This window comes from Hyla sarda, chromosome 1 (assembly GCF_029499605.1).
Source record: "Hyla sarda isolate aHylSar1 chromosome 1, aHylSar1.hap1, whole genome shotgun sequence".
Classification (NCBI taxonomy): domain Eukaryota; kingdom Metazoa; phylum Chordata; class Amphibia; order Anura; family Hylidae; genus Hyla; species Hyla sarda.
In genome coordinates, this window is record NC_079189.1 from 550036228 (window position 1) to 550055116 (window position 18889).

At 39.4% G+C, this 18889-nt stretch overlaps 1 protein-coding gene across 2 annotated transcripts in view; it reads left to right on the plus strand.

Annotated features, from left to right (window-relative positions):
• AP3B1 (adaptor related protein complex 3 subunit beta 1) overlaps nucleotides 1-18889 on the plus strand; it is a 228561-nt gene that overhangs the window by 202918 nt on the left and 6754 nt on the right. For both annotated transcript variants that reach the window (XM_056541614.1, XM_056541613.1), the window contains exon 26: nucleotides 13440-13578. In XM_056541614.1, the coding sequence (XP_056397589.1) occupies nucleotides 13440-13578 (139 nt within the window). The remainder of the gene's footprint in view (nucleotides 1-13439; nucleotides 13579-18889) is intronic.

The following is an 18889-nucleotide window of genomic DNA, read 5'->3' on the forward strand; positions in this document are numbered from 1 at the left end:
CTGATGTAAACAATATCAAGAAACAACATATAGTTGTGGACAGTTCATTATATAATGGTTTTACCACAATTTGGTTCTACAAATTGGCCAAACTTCAATTTTTTTAAATTCTATTGAATTTTGACCTTTTTTATATAACTTTCAAGATATATTTCCTTAATTGTCTCAAGGAGTCATGTTCTATAACGTGGCATTATCATCCTACTCTGCCAATGTTCCCAGTGAATATTACTTGCAGAGTTTTTGTTGATAGCAATTCTGTTCTCCTTTTTTTTTTGGAAAGACATCAAATGAAAGTTAGAGGTAAGGTGTTTACTTTGTCTTATTAAGATTTATGAATCTATCTTATAAATCCCTTGCAAGCAAGATGCTAATTCTTTAACTAGTCGGACATTTACTACTTTCTGGCCCCCTAACTACCTCCAGCAATCATATTTGATGCCCCTTAATTAAACTGGCTTTTTTTCCCCTTCCCAGGTTCTTTTCCACCTCAGCAATCGAGGCAATACATTTGCTTACCATGCTGCTCTCCTAAGTGTTCTTTTGCATGTAAATTAATCTTAATTCAGTTTACACTGTCATGCTGAGTGGTACAAATTGCCTATAACAATAAAACAGCACGAGTTAAAATGGGAGGGGGCTGGGAAGGCAGATTGAATGTGTGCCTTGTCTGATAGGATGTTAGTTTTCTTTATGCCAATACATTAGCTGGCAATAATGAATCTTCTCTTCTGAAAAGCATGGCAGAGTTGATTTTTTAATTTTACGTCAATGGAACAGTACCTTTTCTTTCATAGGAGAAGTTAGACAAAACATTAATGACTGAAGTGTTAAGGTTAAATATGAAGTGATGCATCCACTTGTATGAATGCTATCCATCTTTCCATTTGTGGGAGCAAGTCCTAGCTTTGCCAAATTTCCTTCAATTACAGACTGCAGGAAATGGGCTTTTAACATAAACATAGTTGCATTCATTTACTGAACATTTGCTCTTCAATATAGCTTAATGGAGAAGGTTTAAGTCCTAAGTGAGTGTACACTTTTGCTGGAAATGTTAGGGCAGCCAGTGCTCTCTGCTTAAAAGCAACTCTGTCAGCTGAGTTTTCTGTCCCTGTCCTTCCTCCTTTCTTGAGCTTCTTCTTAATAGTGTGGTTAAACATCCACAAACACAATGTAATATTTGATTATTTTATGGCCGGATGAACACTACACATTTCAATGACTTTTTTTTCCTCGATGTTCCCTAAAAGAGGCCTGAAGGCACCAAATTAGACATTTTTGCTCATTATAAAGAGGCTAATTTTAAGTTTGTCTTACATAAAAAAAGTGGTACTACAAACAAGGCACAAAGTAAAAAAAAAGAAAATTAAAGGTTAACTCTCATTAAAATACATTTTTGCTATTGTATTCCTTATGGTAAATAAAAAATATTTCTAATATACTTTGCTTAAAAAAAATGAAGTTTTCTATGTTTATTTGTGCTTAAAACAGCTCAAGAGCACATTTTCCCCCTTCTTATACACAGACTTAGGACCGAGGTCCAAACACAGAAAGTGCAGCCTGGAGTGCTGAGGGGGGGGGGGGGGGGTGTCCAGTCTCATCCAATCATAACTCCTATCACACTTAGCTGCCATATGCTGTTGGTTGGACACACACCCCTCAGCATTCCAGGCTGCACTTCCAATGTTTGGGGTTCGGTCCAAAGTCTGTGTATGAGATGGGGGAAAATGTGTTCTTGAGCTTTTTTAAGCACAAATATAACATGGAAAACTTCATTTTTTTTTAACCAAAGTACATTAGAAATATTTTTTATTTACCATAAGGAGTACAATAGCAAAAGTTAGTTTTAATGAGAATGTCCATTTAATATTCTTTAGCTTCACTTTCACGTAGACCGAGAATAATGTAGAATGAGAAGATAAAACTGAAAAGTTATGACATTCCGGCTACGTTTGCAGGTGCAGAAAAATGGTTCCTAATGCTGAAACTTAACACACACTTGTTTTTCACAATTCAGCATAAATTCCTTATTTTTGTATAGTTTCGGCTAATCAGAATTATGGCAAACCTTTTTAGTCTACTCGACTTCAACAGACTCAAAGAGGAATGTATCAGCGCTTGTAACAAGAACCTTGACGCCATACACAAGCAAGGTTTATGCTTTTAGGCGTTGCTACGTTTCCCCTTGAGTCTGTTCCGGTGAGATTGTCAGATAAAGGTCAAGTCAACTGAAACATTCACCATAAATCTGACCTGCTGGAACTATACAAAAAATAAAGAATTTGTACTTAATTGTGCTAAAAAAAATGACAGCTATTGTAATTTAGGATTTACTGGATCCTTATGCAAAATATTGGTATTTTACAGTATATTAATTTGGTTGTACAGTATATTAATTTGTGTGTTAGACTTCTGGAGCTCACGACCTGGCAGTAGTGAAGCCAGAGGAGAATCCTATTGTGGCTTTGAGTACAATTGGATATAATTTACTAGTTAATTGGTGACAATATTAACTACCTGTTTATTGTAGTGAGTCATTGACACTGTGGGAGAGCAATAAAAAATACAAATTTCCTCAATCCCAGCAACCAAAAGATGCACATTGTTTATATGTCGGGACCTTGAAAAATAATTTTGTGGCATGTTCCACTGAATGATGTATTGGGACATTATACCTTCTTATATGCATTGTTATTAGGGGAATCTAGTAACTCAGTGAGGCATCACATGGCAGCACTCAGTTGTACATATGACTCTGTAATACAGAATCATCTTCAGTCATCACAGAGGGGTCACTTGTTCCTACCCACGGGGAGCTCTGCTGTATGTAAATTAGCGCAATGTGTAACTGCTATAGAGTTGGTGTCATACTGGGCAATGATCTACTATAGCTTATAAAAAGAAGCTCTTGTCCACTCCTGTACTGTATTTAGAACTCTCTGTTTGACATAGGAGTACAAATGCCCATCATCCTTTAGACCACCTGTGCCAAATAAATATATATATATATATATATATATATATAAAAAAAAAAAAAATCCCAAAATAAGCAGCACATCGAGGTAATTGAAGAGATGTAGGTAGGGTGCACGCATGCTGGAGCCACGGTCCACTGGTTCCTTAATAATAATCGTAGTAATATGCAGCACACCAAAATAAGTGCAAAGTGCTTTTTATTCCATGAGGTACAAAAGCGACGTTTCGCCGGCCTCACGCCAGCATTCTTGAGAATGCTGGCGTGAGGCCGGCGAAACGTCGCTTTTGTACCTCATGGAATAAAAAGCACTTTGCACTTATTTTGGTGTGCTGCATATTACTACGATTATATATATATATATATATATATATATATAGTGATAAAGTGGCAAGGAAAGGGTGCCTTTCCTGGACTCGCTCTGGAGAATCCTTCACCTGGGGCCTAAGTAATCAGGCAGCAGAGTGGGGAGGTCTTCAAAAGGAAGAGTCTCAGTCTGACCTGGGCTCTCCCTAGTAAACAACAAGCCGCTGTAAGGGGGAGAGACAGGCCCTGTTGGAAGCACACAGCCGGAGCTGTGAGTGGCCCAAGTGACGGTGTGAACTGTGAGTAATCAGGTTGCAGATGTCATATGTTTTAACTGGATGAGGGTAGCTTAGACAGGGCATACTGAAAGTTGTAGTCCATGACCAGGTCTAGGATTTTATTCTGTTCCTGTTTTATGTATTGTTTTTGCCTGCAACCTGTGTAAATTAAGCTGGCGAGGTGCCAGACTTGTATCCTGAACTGTTGTCTGCAGAGTTATTGCAAGGAAACCTGTCCCGTGGCAGTGACCAGGACGATCCCAGAGCTATCCCCAAGAACGGTTCCTTAATTAATATATATATATATATATATATATATATATGCTTACCTATGGCTGCTGAAGTGGCTATAACAACCATATATTTTAGCTTAGTACTAATATTATTAGGGAATCAATGTTTCTTGTGCATAGGTATTGTAAATGGCATCTATGACTTCCACTTTTCCAGCAGTCATGCACTGCAAAGCCGCTTTCCCCCTGTCATCAGGGGAGACATTGCATTTTCTGTAAAGTGCCTCTGTACTTTAAAATATGTATGTAAATGAAACAACTGTGATCTGGATGCAGCAGCTGTCTGCTCCAAGTAAACGGGTGACCAGGTACACAATGTGATGTTAGAAATCAACACATTGCTGTCCCCAATGTTTTACCGACAACCCGGCTTTGTCAAAAGGTGAGAGCAAAATTGTGCAGTTGACAGAAAAGTATGATGCTGGTTTCGGCATCCGGCTTAGTGAACCCAAGCTAAACCTGCCACATCTAATGACAAAAGTGTATCAGTTGGGGTCAGTTGTTTAGGATCTGACATTCGGCGTCTCAAGTTGAGACGCCAGATGAAAGTAAACTATCCTATTTAAATTAATACAATCAGTTTCTCTCCAGTGCCTTTTCAACTGCGCTGGAGTGAAATGCCGCTGGATGACGGACATGTGTAAAGTAGACATAACAGTCAAATGTTGTGTTAGAGTAAGATCTAGTTGGTAGTACTAACTTTGGTCATGTGTTCCAAAGGTTATTTCCCAGCCTTGGAGTTTGTGTAGGCTACCAAATAATTTCTTTATGATATATTGCGCAAACACGTGGAGTCTGATTTTAAAATGAACTTTTCAAAAGTTTAGTTTCAGTTTAACTACTATTGGTAATTTATGCATTTTTTTTCCGCCAATGGCGAATAGGTTTGTGTGTATAGGGCTTTTGACCCAAAATCTATACATACAACATTAGTTGATGACTCCACCAGCACAGAGATATCAGAGTTTGAAAAGATTTGTAAATTAAACTTTTGAAGTCCACTGGATGTTCCCTTCAGATGACGGGAGAGAAACGAGGATTACAGTACAGCCTAGTGTCTGTCAATCATGTGATAGAGGAGATGACCAGTGCTGGAAGGGTCATCAACTAATATAAGGCATGTACAGTTTCTGCCTCAAAAGCCCTATACAGCTGTGCCCTTGCTTTATACCCTAAAAACCTGCCTTTTAAGTTATGTAGCGCCAACACAATTTATAATTCTATTGCATAAGAATGATGCGGAGCATTCACCAGGTAAGTAGATCAGGGGCTTCTTTACTGAACGGCAGCCAGTCAGGTTCACATGCTGGGGAGCAGATGGATCAGACGCAGGGGTAAGCAAGCAGGCGATGGACCATGAACATGCCGGAGCATTTCGTCAGGCCGATGCTTGATGATGTGGGGGAAGTGGTGTGTTTTATAAGAGGTGAGTGTTACTATGGATACAGCTGACAACAAACTAAAACACCTTGAGTGACGTGTAACATCATATATATAGACAATAAGCCAATGCATGAAAACACATTAAAATCAAACCTCTTACTTGCGACTTTATCTTTAGATGAAGTACATAAGAAGATAATTATATATTATTACTGCTTTTTAGTAAATACAGAAGATATTAAACTGAGGCCAATGTGGTCTCTGCACACCTGCCTCAGCTGTCTAGTGAGAGCCTGAATAATGGAAATGGACACTACATTACCTGAGAGTTCTAGCACGGTATCGGCAGGGAGAGCTGACGCGGGGGTATCTTGCGAAGCCCAAGATGAAGTTCAAGTTCTCAGCACTAAATCTTTGGAATACAAAGTTACCTCTTTAGCTGAGCGTGAGACACGCCTATTCTGAACTATTAACTCTTTGCAGGCCTATGCGGACAACAAGAGGACACCACGAGGATTAAGGGTGTACAAATCCCCTTCCTAGTTTTTGCAGGATGAGAGCTTTGTCAAATTATGGATGAACAACGTTTATTACACTCTTTGAATCTATAACAACTGGTCTTAGACAAGAACAGTAGTGAATATGAAATCGTCACAGCTCAGCTGTGTAAAACAAAATGCGAACTCAGAACATGTCTGAATGAGACACAATATAAAAACTTTGTTCTCAACCTTGATAAAAAAAAAAAATCTCAGCGCTTCAAGTTTCCATTATGGAGCATCAAAAGGGATAAATTCCTAAGAGATAAAACAGATTTTTAGACATTCCAGGAATTTACATGGAATAAATCCTAACAGCAAAGGAATAAGGAAAAGAAAAGGAAACAAAATAGAAACACCCAAAAAAAGAAAATCAAGAAAAACAGACTTTACATCTTACTACTTGAGGGATCATCTGGTGCCGATTTCTCGTCTGACAGCCTCGATTCAGAAAGCGGGATCCCTTTTGGCGACGGGCTCGCCGTGGCGGCAGACGGAGGACAAAACAACGAATGGAGAGCTGTAAAAAGGAAAACAGTGACTTGGAGATAGTAGAGGCACAGAACGTTGTAGTCAATCTCACTGATGTCATGCTGAGTAAAGACTGCCTGACAGTCCTTAAAGGGGTTATTCAGGAAAAAAACTTTTTTTTATTTATCAACTGGCTCCAGAAAGTTAAACAGATTTGTAAATTACTTCTATTAAAAAATCTTAATCCTTTCAGTACTTATGAGCTTCTGAAGTTTAGTTTGTTATTTTCTGTCTGTGTTCTCTGATGACACGTGTCTCAGGAACCGCCCAGTTTAGAAGAGGTTTGCTATGGGAATTTGCTTCTAAACTGGGCGTTTCCCGAGACATGTGTCATCAGAGATTACTTAGACAGAAAAGAACAATCTTAACTTCAGAAACTCAAAAGTACTGAAAGGATTAAGATTTTTTAATAGAAGTAATTTACAAATCTGTTTAACTTTCTGGAGCCAGTTGATATATATAAAAAAAACTTTTTTTTCCTGGATAACCCCTTTAAGGACTGTCAGGCAGTCTTTACTCAGCATGACATCAGTGAGATTGACTACAATGTCCTGTGCCTCTACTATCTCCAAGTCACTGTTTTCCTTTTTACAGCTCTCCGTTCGTTGTTTTGTCCTCCGCCTGCCGCCACGGCGAAATAGGGATCCCACTTTCTGGAACCAGTCGATATATAAAAAAAAAGTTTTTTCCTGGAATACCCCTTTAATAAGGGGTTGAAATTTGTGTTGTGGGAACCATTTGATTTTGTTAATTTTGAAGTAGATATGCAGAAAGCTATTCGCAAGCTATCACTAATATCACAAAAATATTTTGCAACATTTATATATATATATATATATATATATATATATAATATATATATATATATATATATATAATATATATATAATACCAATAAAAATGTCACCTCAAAGCAACAACCAAAAGAAGGAGAAATGCAATGTAAAATAGGTTCTCTGGGATTTAAAATTGTTGAGAGTTTCAGGAGTCAGGGTGCTGAAAATATTAAGATCCTGTCCACACTAGCAGAGAGTGATTCTTCATGCGATTTTGTGCCGGGCGGCGATGGAGGCCCCCTATAGAGGAGGTAATCCCTCTAGGGTCTATCCTCCTGTACCTCCAGGCATCTCGATTGATCTTTTTCATAGAGCTGTCTGTTCTGAAGTAAGAGCTTTAATGTACCCCGACCCAAATAGGAATATTTCAGCTAGAGAGAAAGAAGCCTTAAATTGGCTCGCTGAAAGAGATTACTTAGTAGTGTAAAAGTCTGATAAGGGGGGTCCATAGTCATCTGGCACAAAGAAGACTATGAAAAGGAGGTATTAAAACAGCTTAGTAACCCAACAGTGTATGAAAAACTTAGAGGACCCCAAAAGAATTATGAATAATTTAAGAACTCTATTGCCCAAATATGTTAAGAAAAATATTCTTAGTGAAAAAATAGCCGAACAACTATTACCTGAGAATCCTTCTACCCCTAAATGGTATATATTTCCCAAAATACATAAACCCGTTAAACCTCCTCCAGGCCGTCCAATTGTAGCTGGAATAGGATCGCCTACGGCGTTCCTGTCCAGCTACATTGATTGGTTAATTTCACCATTACTCACCCACATCCCTTCTTATTTACGTGACACAGGAGATTTGATTTCTACCTTAGAACATTTTCACTGACAGGAAGGCTTTACGCTTGCCTCTATAGACTTCGAAAGCCAGTACACCCACATTCCTCAGGATTCGAGAGTTCTTGGAGAGCACAAACAAGTCCTCTGATTTTGCACAGTTTGTCACTGATTCCATTACTTTTGTTTTACAGAATAATTGCTTCAAGTATGATACCCAATGGTATAAACCATGCCATGGCACAGCCATGGGCACTTCTATATCATGTGCTTTTCATAACATATTTTTTAGCAATTTTTGAACGTAATTATGTTTTTTCAGTCTCCAACCCATATGTCTGGTACCTTTTTAAAACTTTTCTCTGCTTTGTAGATGACATATTTGTGGTGTGGGATGGGACAGAGACAGATTTCAGCACCTTTGTTAAATATCTCAATGACATCAACACGATGAATATGACCTTTACATATGTTTATGGTGATCGCTGGAATTTCTGGATATCAAAATTTACAACACAGACAACAATATAATTACATCCGGTTTTAGGAAACCATCCTCCAAAAATTCTCTGCTGCATTATGCCTCATCCCATCCCACCCACACGAAGAATGCCATCTCTACCAGCCAATTCATCTGGTTAAAACGGATTAATAACAATCCAGAGATGTACAGAAGGCAGGTTAACGATTTGGAAAATAGGTTTCTCCGACGAGGGTACCCACCTCACTTAATAGAAACAGCTCGAGCAAAGGTGGATGAAATGCCAAGGAGTGACCTAATATATAAAAAGAAAGAATGTAAAAAGAATGCTAACAGGTTTACATTTGCCTTTAAAAACACTCCCATCAATGAGGTTATTAAAAAGTCTATTTCAAAGAACTGGTATATGGTCCAGCAAGACTGATTTGGTTGAGGTTACAAAGGACAATCCTATAATCACGTATAGAAAGAATACCACTATACTTGATTATATTAGCACACAAAAGAGAAATAAAACTCACACAATTGGTTAACTGATAGCCTGTGGGTCATGTTCTTTTTGCAAATTTAATGGCAAACACAAATCAGCAAAACTGGGAGGTTATGATATAAATATCAAACAGTTCTTCACATGTAGAACTCCTTTTGTTGTCTACTGCCTGCTTTGTACGTGTTGATATTTCTACATAGGGAAAACAATACGGACCCTTTTTCATAGGGTGAGAGAGCATCTGAGATCCCTCAGAACAGGGATAGGAGCCCTACACCTTATTTCTCGCATGCAAGAAAGCCACAATGGTAATCCAGAGGCATTGAAATTCTTTGCTATATAAAGAATATAAACCTCAGAGCGTGGCAATACTAAACATCAAGAATTGTTAAGAAAGGAGGCGCTATGGATCCTCCGAACAAATGCTACTGCTGCACTTATTTAAATAACATCTTCTGTATTTACTATAGAGAAGTAATAACATATAAGTATCTTCTTGAGTACTTCATCTAAGATAAATTCATCAAAATATTAAATTGAATGTGTTTTCATGTATTGGCTTATTGTATATATATATATATATATGATGTTACACACCACTCCAGGTGTTTTGGTTTGTTGCTAGCTGTATCCATAGTAACCCTCACCTCTTATAAAACATACCTCTTCCCCCACGTCATCCAGCACCGGCCTGACGAAGTGCACCGGCGCATAAACGGTCTGTCGCCAGCTTGCTTACCCCGGCGTCTGATCCATCTGCTCCCCTGCATGTGAACCCGACTGTACTGCCCTTCAATAAAGAAGCCCCTGATCTACTTACCTGGTGAGTGCTCCGCATCATTCTTATGCAATATTATCAGCACTGTACTATTGCATTTTGGCACCGAAGAGGATACAGGTGTGGCTTCTAGGGACTGCGCAAACGCATTGGACTGGTGTCCTATTTACACAGCATTGTATGGATGGTGCCGAGACTACCTCTGCTTTGGTATAATTTGTAATTCTATACATAAAAATTGTCAACTCACATGGGTCTGTTTCCTGAGCGAACGGCAGGAATGTGCACACACTGAGGTTACATTTTTAGGATGACATTTAACTTAATAACTGCCCATGTAAAAAGTTGGAGGGGACTCAGCTCAGAGTATACATACAAAAATATCTGGGTGCTAAATCCAAACCACAATATAGTTCTCAGAGAAAACAAGCAAATGCCAACCAGTACCAATATAACAAAATTAATAAAATAAATAATCAAGGACAGTATAAAACCACTTAAAAATGCCCAAGAAAATTAATTAGGCAACCCTACCACTCAAGGTAGCTGCAAAGCACACCTTCTAAGTGGGCACCCGCCCCAATACAGCATACTTTATGAGAAAATTGCACTGTTCCCTTAGCCCTGATATACAACAAACAACAAGCTGGTATGACCTAATACATCATAAATACCACAGGTAAATTAGGATATCAACCAATGAAACCCCTAATCAGGACATACAACAGCATAGAAATCGGTATATATTAATTACCCAGTCTAAGCAGTAACCCTCACCGTAAGTAATGAAAAATAAATACAATAATAGCAGTAATTCTGTGATAATGTGGTTTCCAAAATACAGGGAGACAAGGATACAAATATAGGTGTCTTTCTTTCTAAAAACAATGGTGCTATCCATAGAGATCTATGACCAATCTATAGTCTTGTGATTGTCACCAGTCATATTGGTCAGTAAAGCTCACAATGTCATTAGTCACATAGACACAAGGGGACAGTTGTCAGGATGTCTTTAAAGTGGGACATATGCAGATGTTGCCTCTGGGTCAGATTCTTACCCCAGAGCAGCGGAGAAACAAAACGAACTCCGCTGTTATAAATAATATGATTTTTTTTTTCTTCAACTTAACAGAAACTCAGCTTTCCGCACGGATGTGGAAGTTGGTTTATTTTAATGGCATAGCCTAGTTTCAGAAAATGTTTCATTGTAATAGGAACTGTTTTACAAGTTGTACAATATACCGTATTTTTCGTCCTATAAGACACTCCGGCATATAAGACGCACCCAATTTTAAAGCATAAAAATCTAGAAAATAAAGATTCTGAACCAAATACAATGTAAAGTATAGGACAGTGATCTTCAACCTGCGAACCTTCAGATGTTGCAAAACTACAACTCCCAGCATGCAACATCTGGAGGTCCGCAGGTTTAAGACCACTGGTATAGGAGGTAGTACTCATGTGTTCGTATCCACCCCCCGCTCCGGACCCGTCATCGCTGCCCTGGACGTCGCCCTCCTTCGCTGTCGCTGCGTCCCCAGGGTGTCCCCGTCGCTCCGGAACGTGTTTCCTCGCTCTCCGTCGCCGCCATCACGTCGCTACGCACGCCGCTCCTATTGGATGACGGGACGGCGTGCGCGATGACGTGATGACGACGAAGGAGAGCGTCTGCCATGCAGGGGATCCCGGCACGGAGCAGACACCGAGGAGGCAGGTAAGGTCCCTTCCGGGGTCCTGTAAGCTGTTCGGGACGCCACGATTTCACCGCGGCGTTCCCGAACAGCCCGACTGAGCAGCTGGGTTAGTGTCACTTTCGCTTCAGACGTGGCGGTCAGCTTTGATCGCCGCGTCTGAAGGGTTAATACAGGGCATCACTGCGATCGGTGATGTCCTGTATTAGCCACGGGTCCCGGCCGTTGATGGCCACAGGGACCACCGGTTTTAATGTGTATATGTGTATTTGCCGTATAGGACGCGCCAACTTTTCCCCCCCAGTTTTGGGGAAGAAAAAGTGCGTCTTATACGGCAAAAAATACGGTACTTTCTGCTCTGGTTATGTGATGCTTGATACAGTGTAGGTATTCAGGCTGTCTTATATAAGAAGCCATGTGCATGTATGAGCAGCAGATGACCAGCATTGATTTCCTTTCTCTGCAATAATAGAGGCGTCCATATAAAGATCAGTGATCCAGAAGCATCCATAGACAAATTATATTATAAAATCATATCACATATCACCAGCCTACCATTTTAATAGTGGGGTTTCACTACATGGTTGAAAAAAATCAAGGAGCCCAGTCACTTGCTGTATTGAGGACTTAACATTGTCAAGTTTCTATTATAGTTCTGGTAAATTGGGCACCTGACTCTGGAACCCAAATATCTGATGCATTTAATAATTCTATAAGCGAATGTTAGACAATATATATAAATGATCCATGTAACACACAGCGCCCATTGCATATATAAAAGTCCTTTAACAATCTGTGATGATTTGTATTCTATGGTAGACATCATGTTCCAGGATCTCGTCTCTACAGACAAATTGATGGCGTGGGTTTACCGATTATATATGGGTGTTTACATATTATATATATCCTTTCTGTTATGTATTTCTGCATAAAAACCTTCCCATCTACCGTATATGTTTTCCTGTATGTAGTCACACTTATTCACGACTTTCATGTCAGCTGTTTTTATGTACACATTTATTTAGAACGCTAACAGATTTTTATGGTTTTGCATGTGTTTTAATGGAACATCTTACTTTTTATGCAGAATATAAAAATATTCCCGTTTTGGTGTTTCTTACAGTAGTAAATTCTGTAGGTTATCATATTATATTTTCACTGCTTCTTTAGGCTATAAATGGATTGATGGTGATGGGAAGTGCTGTTTACTGTGTTTTTTTGCAGTAAGAGTGTTTATTACTTAGATTAGAATTTTCAGCATTACTTACACCATCCACAACTAGTACATCTCATCCTTGAAACTAGTACGAGTCACTTTTCACCCACTACAGTCATATAAATCGCATTTCTGTAAAATGGCTTGTCCTCTATTTAGGCCTTCAGGTTTTTCATTTGCAGGTTATGGTTTGTTATATTATACATTTTGTTGCAAGTTTTCTTGTTTCAAATCCATTGAAGGCTTTGGGGTTTGTTGCTGTGATTAACACAGAATTGTGGCAAAAAAGCAGCAAATCTGGCTTGTGAATGTACCTTTAAAGGAAATCTGTCATCAGTTTTATGCTGCCCAAACCACCGGCATTGTCAGTGCAGGACGCCATGAATTACATAAATGGAGCAGTGGCTGAGTATATATTCTGTTTCTCTATTTATCTGGGCCACAAGGGACCTCCATGTTGGGATCGATTTGGGGTCCCAGCGAATAGGGGGATAAGGTAAATCTTGGAATATTCCCTTTCATTGTGGTGAAACTGTTCTAATATTGTAAAGATATTATTTTGTACTACTGAAAACATGGAGGATCAAAATTCCCTTCCGGATGACTTAAAGGAAGTTAAATATTTTTTCTGCATTACATCATAATTAATCGATTCTTAATTATTTCAACCTAATACTGTGTTGATCCTTCTCCTATATAATGAGGAGTTGACTTCAATATGGAAATGCTTCGCTATGTGGACATTTTGGAGGGGGTAAAGTGAATTCTTGGAAATTAAACCTGTAAACTTTGTAAAATATATTTTTCATAAATCAGTATACATTAGTAATAAGCCCTCTTTTCTTCCACTGCTGCAGCAAAGCTGACGGGCATGAATGAGAGTTCAGAGACTATTACAGTATCTCCAAACAACAGTACACCGCAAGCGCTGGTACAGAAGTTTTTAGCTGCTGCCAACCTTGGGGTTATGGCCTCAGGCCAAAATAATATACACAGGTAAGTGAATAAACCAACTACATGCCATACCTCTGTAGTTCAACATAAAAAAAAAATATATATATATTTACCAACCATGTCAAGTGACTGTTATTGCCCATCTTAAGTTTTAGCACTATTTTTGTCAATTTGATGTATGGAGTCATTGTTTAACAGAGTGTTTGATACATAGTGCTGTTGAATTGAACTTCCCAAATGTCATAAACAACATTATTGCTTTCATAGATGTACAGTAGTATAGTCACCGCTAATAACGGTAATAGAGAAAGTCCATGTATATTGGATCAAGCGTACAGCACGTGTAACTGTGTGTGTCCAATACTTGAGCTCCAGAGGTGCACTTATCCAAAAGGGGTTAACAGAGTCTTGTAGAACAATGATAAACATCAGAAGTAAGAAAACTGATAACGCACTCAGCAGAGGCATAAATATTCAGGCCTTATTCTGTAAGCAGACGATACACAACACAGGGAGCTTGTGCTGGAACAGGTGAGGCATGGGGCGTTACAGGGGCCTCTGGTGAGTGCGTTATCCGTTTTCTTACTTCTGATGTTTAACATTATTGCTTTGTTTTCTTTTTCTCCCTGTTAAAATTGATTTAGTTGTCTTCTACATAGAATATTATAAGATTTACCATCTGTACCTACACAAGTGCTTTCCCACTCTACAAGCACAACGCTATTCCCTGAGTTGCATATTGAGATTTCTATTTCTGCATGCTTTTATTTTGACATAAAAAAATGGATGACATGCCTTAATAGAGAACTTAAGGTTTCATATTAAAAATCTTTCAATAAAAAAGATACGGAATGCATTTGAATAGTTTTCAGACCCTTCGACTTTTTCATATTTTGTAATGTTGCGGCCTTGTGCTCAATTAAGATAAAAAAAAAAATCAAGTTTTCCACCATCTCTTAATACCCCATATTCACAAAGTGAAAACAGAATGCTTAGAATTTTTTGAAAAGGAAAAACTAAAATATCCTTAGTTGAAGAACCTTTTGCAGTGATTACAGCCTCCAGTCTCCTTGGGGATGATGCCACAAGGTTTGTTTGCTGTATTCTTAGGGTCATAGAGAAATGTATCAAAACCTGTGTCGAGGAAGAGTGGAGCAGTTGCCTATAGCAACCAATCAGATCGCCTCTTTTTTCCGAAACCTTTGCTTATTTAAAAAAAAAAAAATATATATATATATATATATAAATCTGTTTGGTTGCTTTGGCCAACTGCACTACCCTTCCTCTGTAGGTTTTGAAAAATTTCCCCCATTGTCTTGGAAGGTGAACCTACAACCAATCCAGAACACTCTGGATCAGGTTTTTATTTAGAATTTCCATTTTGTTCCATTAAGCTCTCCTTCACCTCTGTTCCAGTTGCTGACAAACACACCTACAGCATGATGCTGCCCCCACCATGCTTCACTGTAGGGATTGTATTGGGCAGGTGATGAGCAGTTCTTGGTTTCCTCCAGACATGACACTTAGAATTGAGGGCAAAAAGTTCTATTTTGGTTTTATCAGCCCAGAGAATCTTGTTTCTCACAGTCTGAGAATCCTTTAGATGCCTTTTTGCAAACTTCAGGCAGGATTTCATTTGTTTTTACTGAGGAGAGGCCACATTGGTGGAGTGCTGCAGTGACTGTTTACCTTAAAGTTTCACTTTTCTGTGCATCGGATCTTTGGAGCTCAGCCAGAGTGAGTTCTTGGTCATCTCTCTTAACAAGTCCCTTCTCCCTAAATTGCTTAGTTTGGTGGGACAGCCAACTCTTCTTCCATTTAAGAATTATGGAGGCTACTATGCACTTGGGAACTTTCTGTACAACAAAAATGCTTCAACACAATCCATTTCCTCCTAAGTGTGTTTTTTGCTTTGATACCTTATATAGACAGGGGTGTTTCTTTCAAAATCATGTCCAATCAGCTGAATTTACCCCAGGTGACTCCAATCGGGGTGTAGAAACATCTCACAGATGGTCATGATTAGGGCTGCAACTAATGGTTATTTGGCTGATTATCTTTTTTGAATAATCGATTAATTGGATAAAAAAAATAGCATGAGGGGATCAGGGAAGGGTTGACAGGAGGACAGGACAGGAGGAAGTGGGGACCACATTTTAAAAAGTTAACGGGAAAAAGAGAGGGGACCGCACCTGAAGGGTTAACCCATGAGCCTTGCTGGATGGGAGAAGAAGCAGTTCACAGACCCTAGTGATTGCTGTCCTCCTTGCACCAGGAAGATCTGTCACTGCACGTAGAATGGAGAAAGGAGCTTCTGGCCTGACAGGGGGGCTCCATGATATCAGGACTATATGGCTTCTTGTCACCGGAGGAGCCGAGGACAAGGAGGCGGCGCCATCTTTCGGACTGCACTCCATGCCACGGTCTTAGTGCTGAAGGTAGGCTGCAGATATTGCTGGCAAGCGGCATCTTCTAAAAGGCACCGGAGAATAAGGGGAGACTGAGGGGCTAAAAGGCATCAGCGCATACCGCACAAAATTACCGGTGATAGCCTCTGAGCACCCACGCACTTCTGCAGCCCCAGTCTGCTGGCTTTCTCCATATAGGAGCATAGAGTCCCGTATCCAGTGGTGAAATTTCTTTTTTTTTGTCTAGTGTACTGCAGTTATTAACATGATTGTTCTGATTCTGTAACCATTTCTATGGACATACAACCCTAAAGACTGAAAGAAGTTCTACTTGGCTATAGTGTTCAATGTATGGACAACTTGATGAAAAGTCAGGTTATTTCAGACTTTTTCTTTTGTTGACAAGACACTTTGTTTTCTTCAAATTTAGTGTTAAATAGAAGCTAAAATAAAACAATAAAGGTTTCGTCGTAAGATAGAGAGACGGCCTATTCTGGTATCACATGGTGAACCATATTACATTAAAGTGTTGCTTCTCCAGGCTTTGCAGCTTAAAAAAGCACATTAGCAATTCATATAGCTTCAATGGTAATATTCACATCACTAATTCCTCAACAGGGGATTAATATCAGAGAAGAATACCCATGATATGCATACAGTGTAGAGGCAGGCATTAGGAAAATGTAGTCTCCGTTGGCAAGTAACTAGTGCCTCATGAATATCTGGTCATGAAATGCCTCATAAGTGTCACAGATTCCTTGCGGCTTGATAAAATGCAATCTCATGAAGAATAGATTCAGCCAACAAAATGGCTGACGTGTGTCATGGAGCCTAGCGTAGGAGTAGTAATGGGATATTAAATCTGCTTTTTTGCAATATAAGATTTTCACATAACCTAAAAAATATTTTTGTTTATTTTCTGTTAATACAAAATAATTCTGTTGACCTATTATACAGGTTCTTCCCTTTCCAATAGCCTGGCTGATCTTCAACCAGAGCAAAGATCCATCTTGTGCTAACCATGTATGTAAATGCTGGGGTAAGATGTAAGTAATGGTGGCATGTTTGTGCCGCCCAGGATAAATCTTCTCAACCAGCTAGGCCCCCTCCTGTTTTCAATAGGTATATCTATGAAAAAGGCGACTAGAATCTTAAAGGGGTACTCCACTGGCCAGCATTCAGAACTAAATGTTCCAAACACTGTTTTCGCTCTGCAGGGGTCGGTCACGCCCCTTGTGACATCACGGTCACGCCCCCTCAATGCAAGTCTATGGGAGGGTGCGTGACTTGCATTGAAGGGGCGTGGCCGACCCCCGCAGCACGAAAACAGCTGGTCAGTGGAGTACACCTTTAAACCACATGATGGAGAATGTCTCGGTGCCTTAGGGCTCATTCACACTACAGAAATTCTTTGACACACATAGGAATCTGTGACACATATGTAAGGCATTTCATGTTATAAAGAGGGATGGTGAATGTCTGCGGGGTCAAAGCGCCGATAGGTATCAGCCCTGTCTACTGCATACAAAATATCTGCCTGGTATTTCTCCAAGCGGGTATTTTGTAGTGTAAATAGACCCCTAAAATTTCTTGCAATTTGTTTCTTTGGTTGTAGGTGTAAATTTTCTCTAAAGTTTTCTCCGCTTCTACAGTGGTGGCACCACAAGTACCATGCCAAATTATGTTTCCTGACGAATACACGTAGCTTGCATTGGATGTTGAATGATCAGCAAGTTATAGCTAATGCCAACCATGCATCTGCCTGGACAAAGCTAATAAAGCTATGCAGCACCACAGGAAACAAAAGTGGTACAGTACTTTCCTAGCGCCAGTGTCACTTGATTCTAGTGCATTTGCATTGATCTGACCCAAATACAGATCAAGCAACATATCTGGAATCTGTTTGATGTAACAGAATTGAGTCTTACTGCCATTTATTGTTGGCTTAGTACCAAGTGATTGGTCACACATAGGAAACAAAGGGCTGACCATGCAGTTTCCAATAAAAAACAGGTAGGGGTCTTTTATAGTACTGCTGTCACTTAATTCTAGTGATCAGAGGGGGTTACACCATTCATAAATATGGACTTGATATTGGCGGGATTTTATTCTAGTGATCAGTGGGGGTTACAGCATTTGTATCCATGTACTAGATACAAGCAGCACTACATTCTAGTGATCAGTGGGGGTTACAGCATTCATATCCATGTACTAGATACAAGCAGCACTACATTCTAGTGATCAGAGGGGGTTACACCATTCATAAATATGGACTTGATATTGGCGGGATTTTATTCTAGTGGTCAATGGGGGTTACAGCATTTGTATCCATGTACTAGATACTAGCAGCACTACATTCTAGTGATCAGTGGGGGTTACAGCATTCATATCCATGTACTAGATACTAGCAGCACTACATTCTAGTGATCAGTGGGGGTTACACCATTCATATCCATGTACTAGATACTAGCAGCACTACATTCTAGTGATCAGTGGGGGTTACAGCATTCATATCCATGTACTAGATACTAGCAGCACTACATTCTAGTGATCAGTGGGGGTTACACCATTCATATCCATGTACTAGATACTAGCAGCACTACATTCTAGTGATCAGTGGGGGTTACAGCATTCTTATCCATGTACTAGATACTAGCAGCACTACATTCTAGTGATCAGTGGGGGTTACACCATTCATATCCATGTACTAGATACTACATAGTTACATAGTTAGTACGGTCGAAAAAAGACATATGTCCATCAAGTTCAACCAGGGAATTAAGGGGTAGGGGTGTGGCGCGATATTGGGGAAGGGATGAGATTTTATATTTCTTCATAAGCATTAATCTTATTTTGTTCCAGGAATGTATCTAATCCTGTTTTAAAGCTGTTAATTGTTCCTGCTGTGACCAGTTCCTGAGGTAGACCGTTCCATAAATTCACAG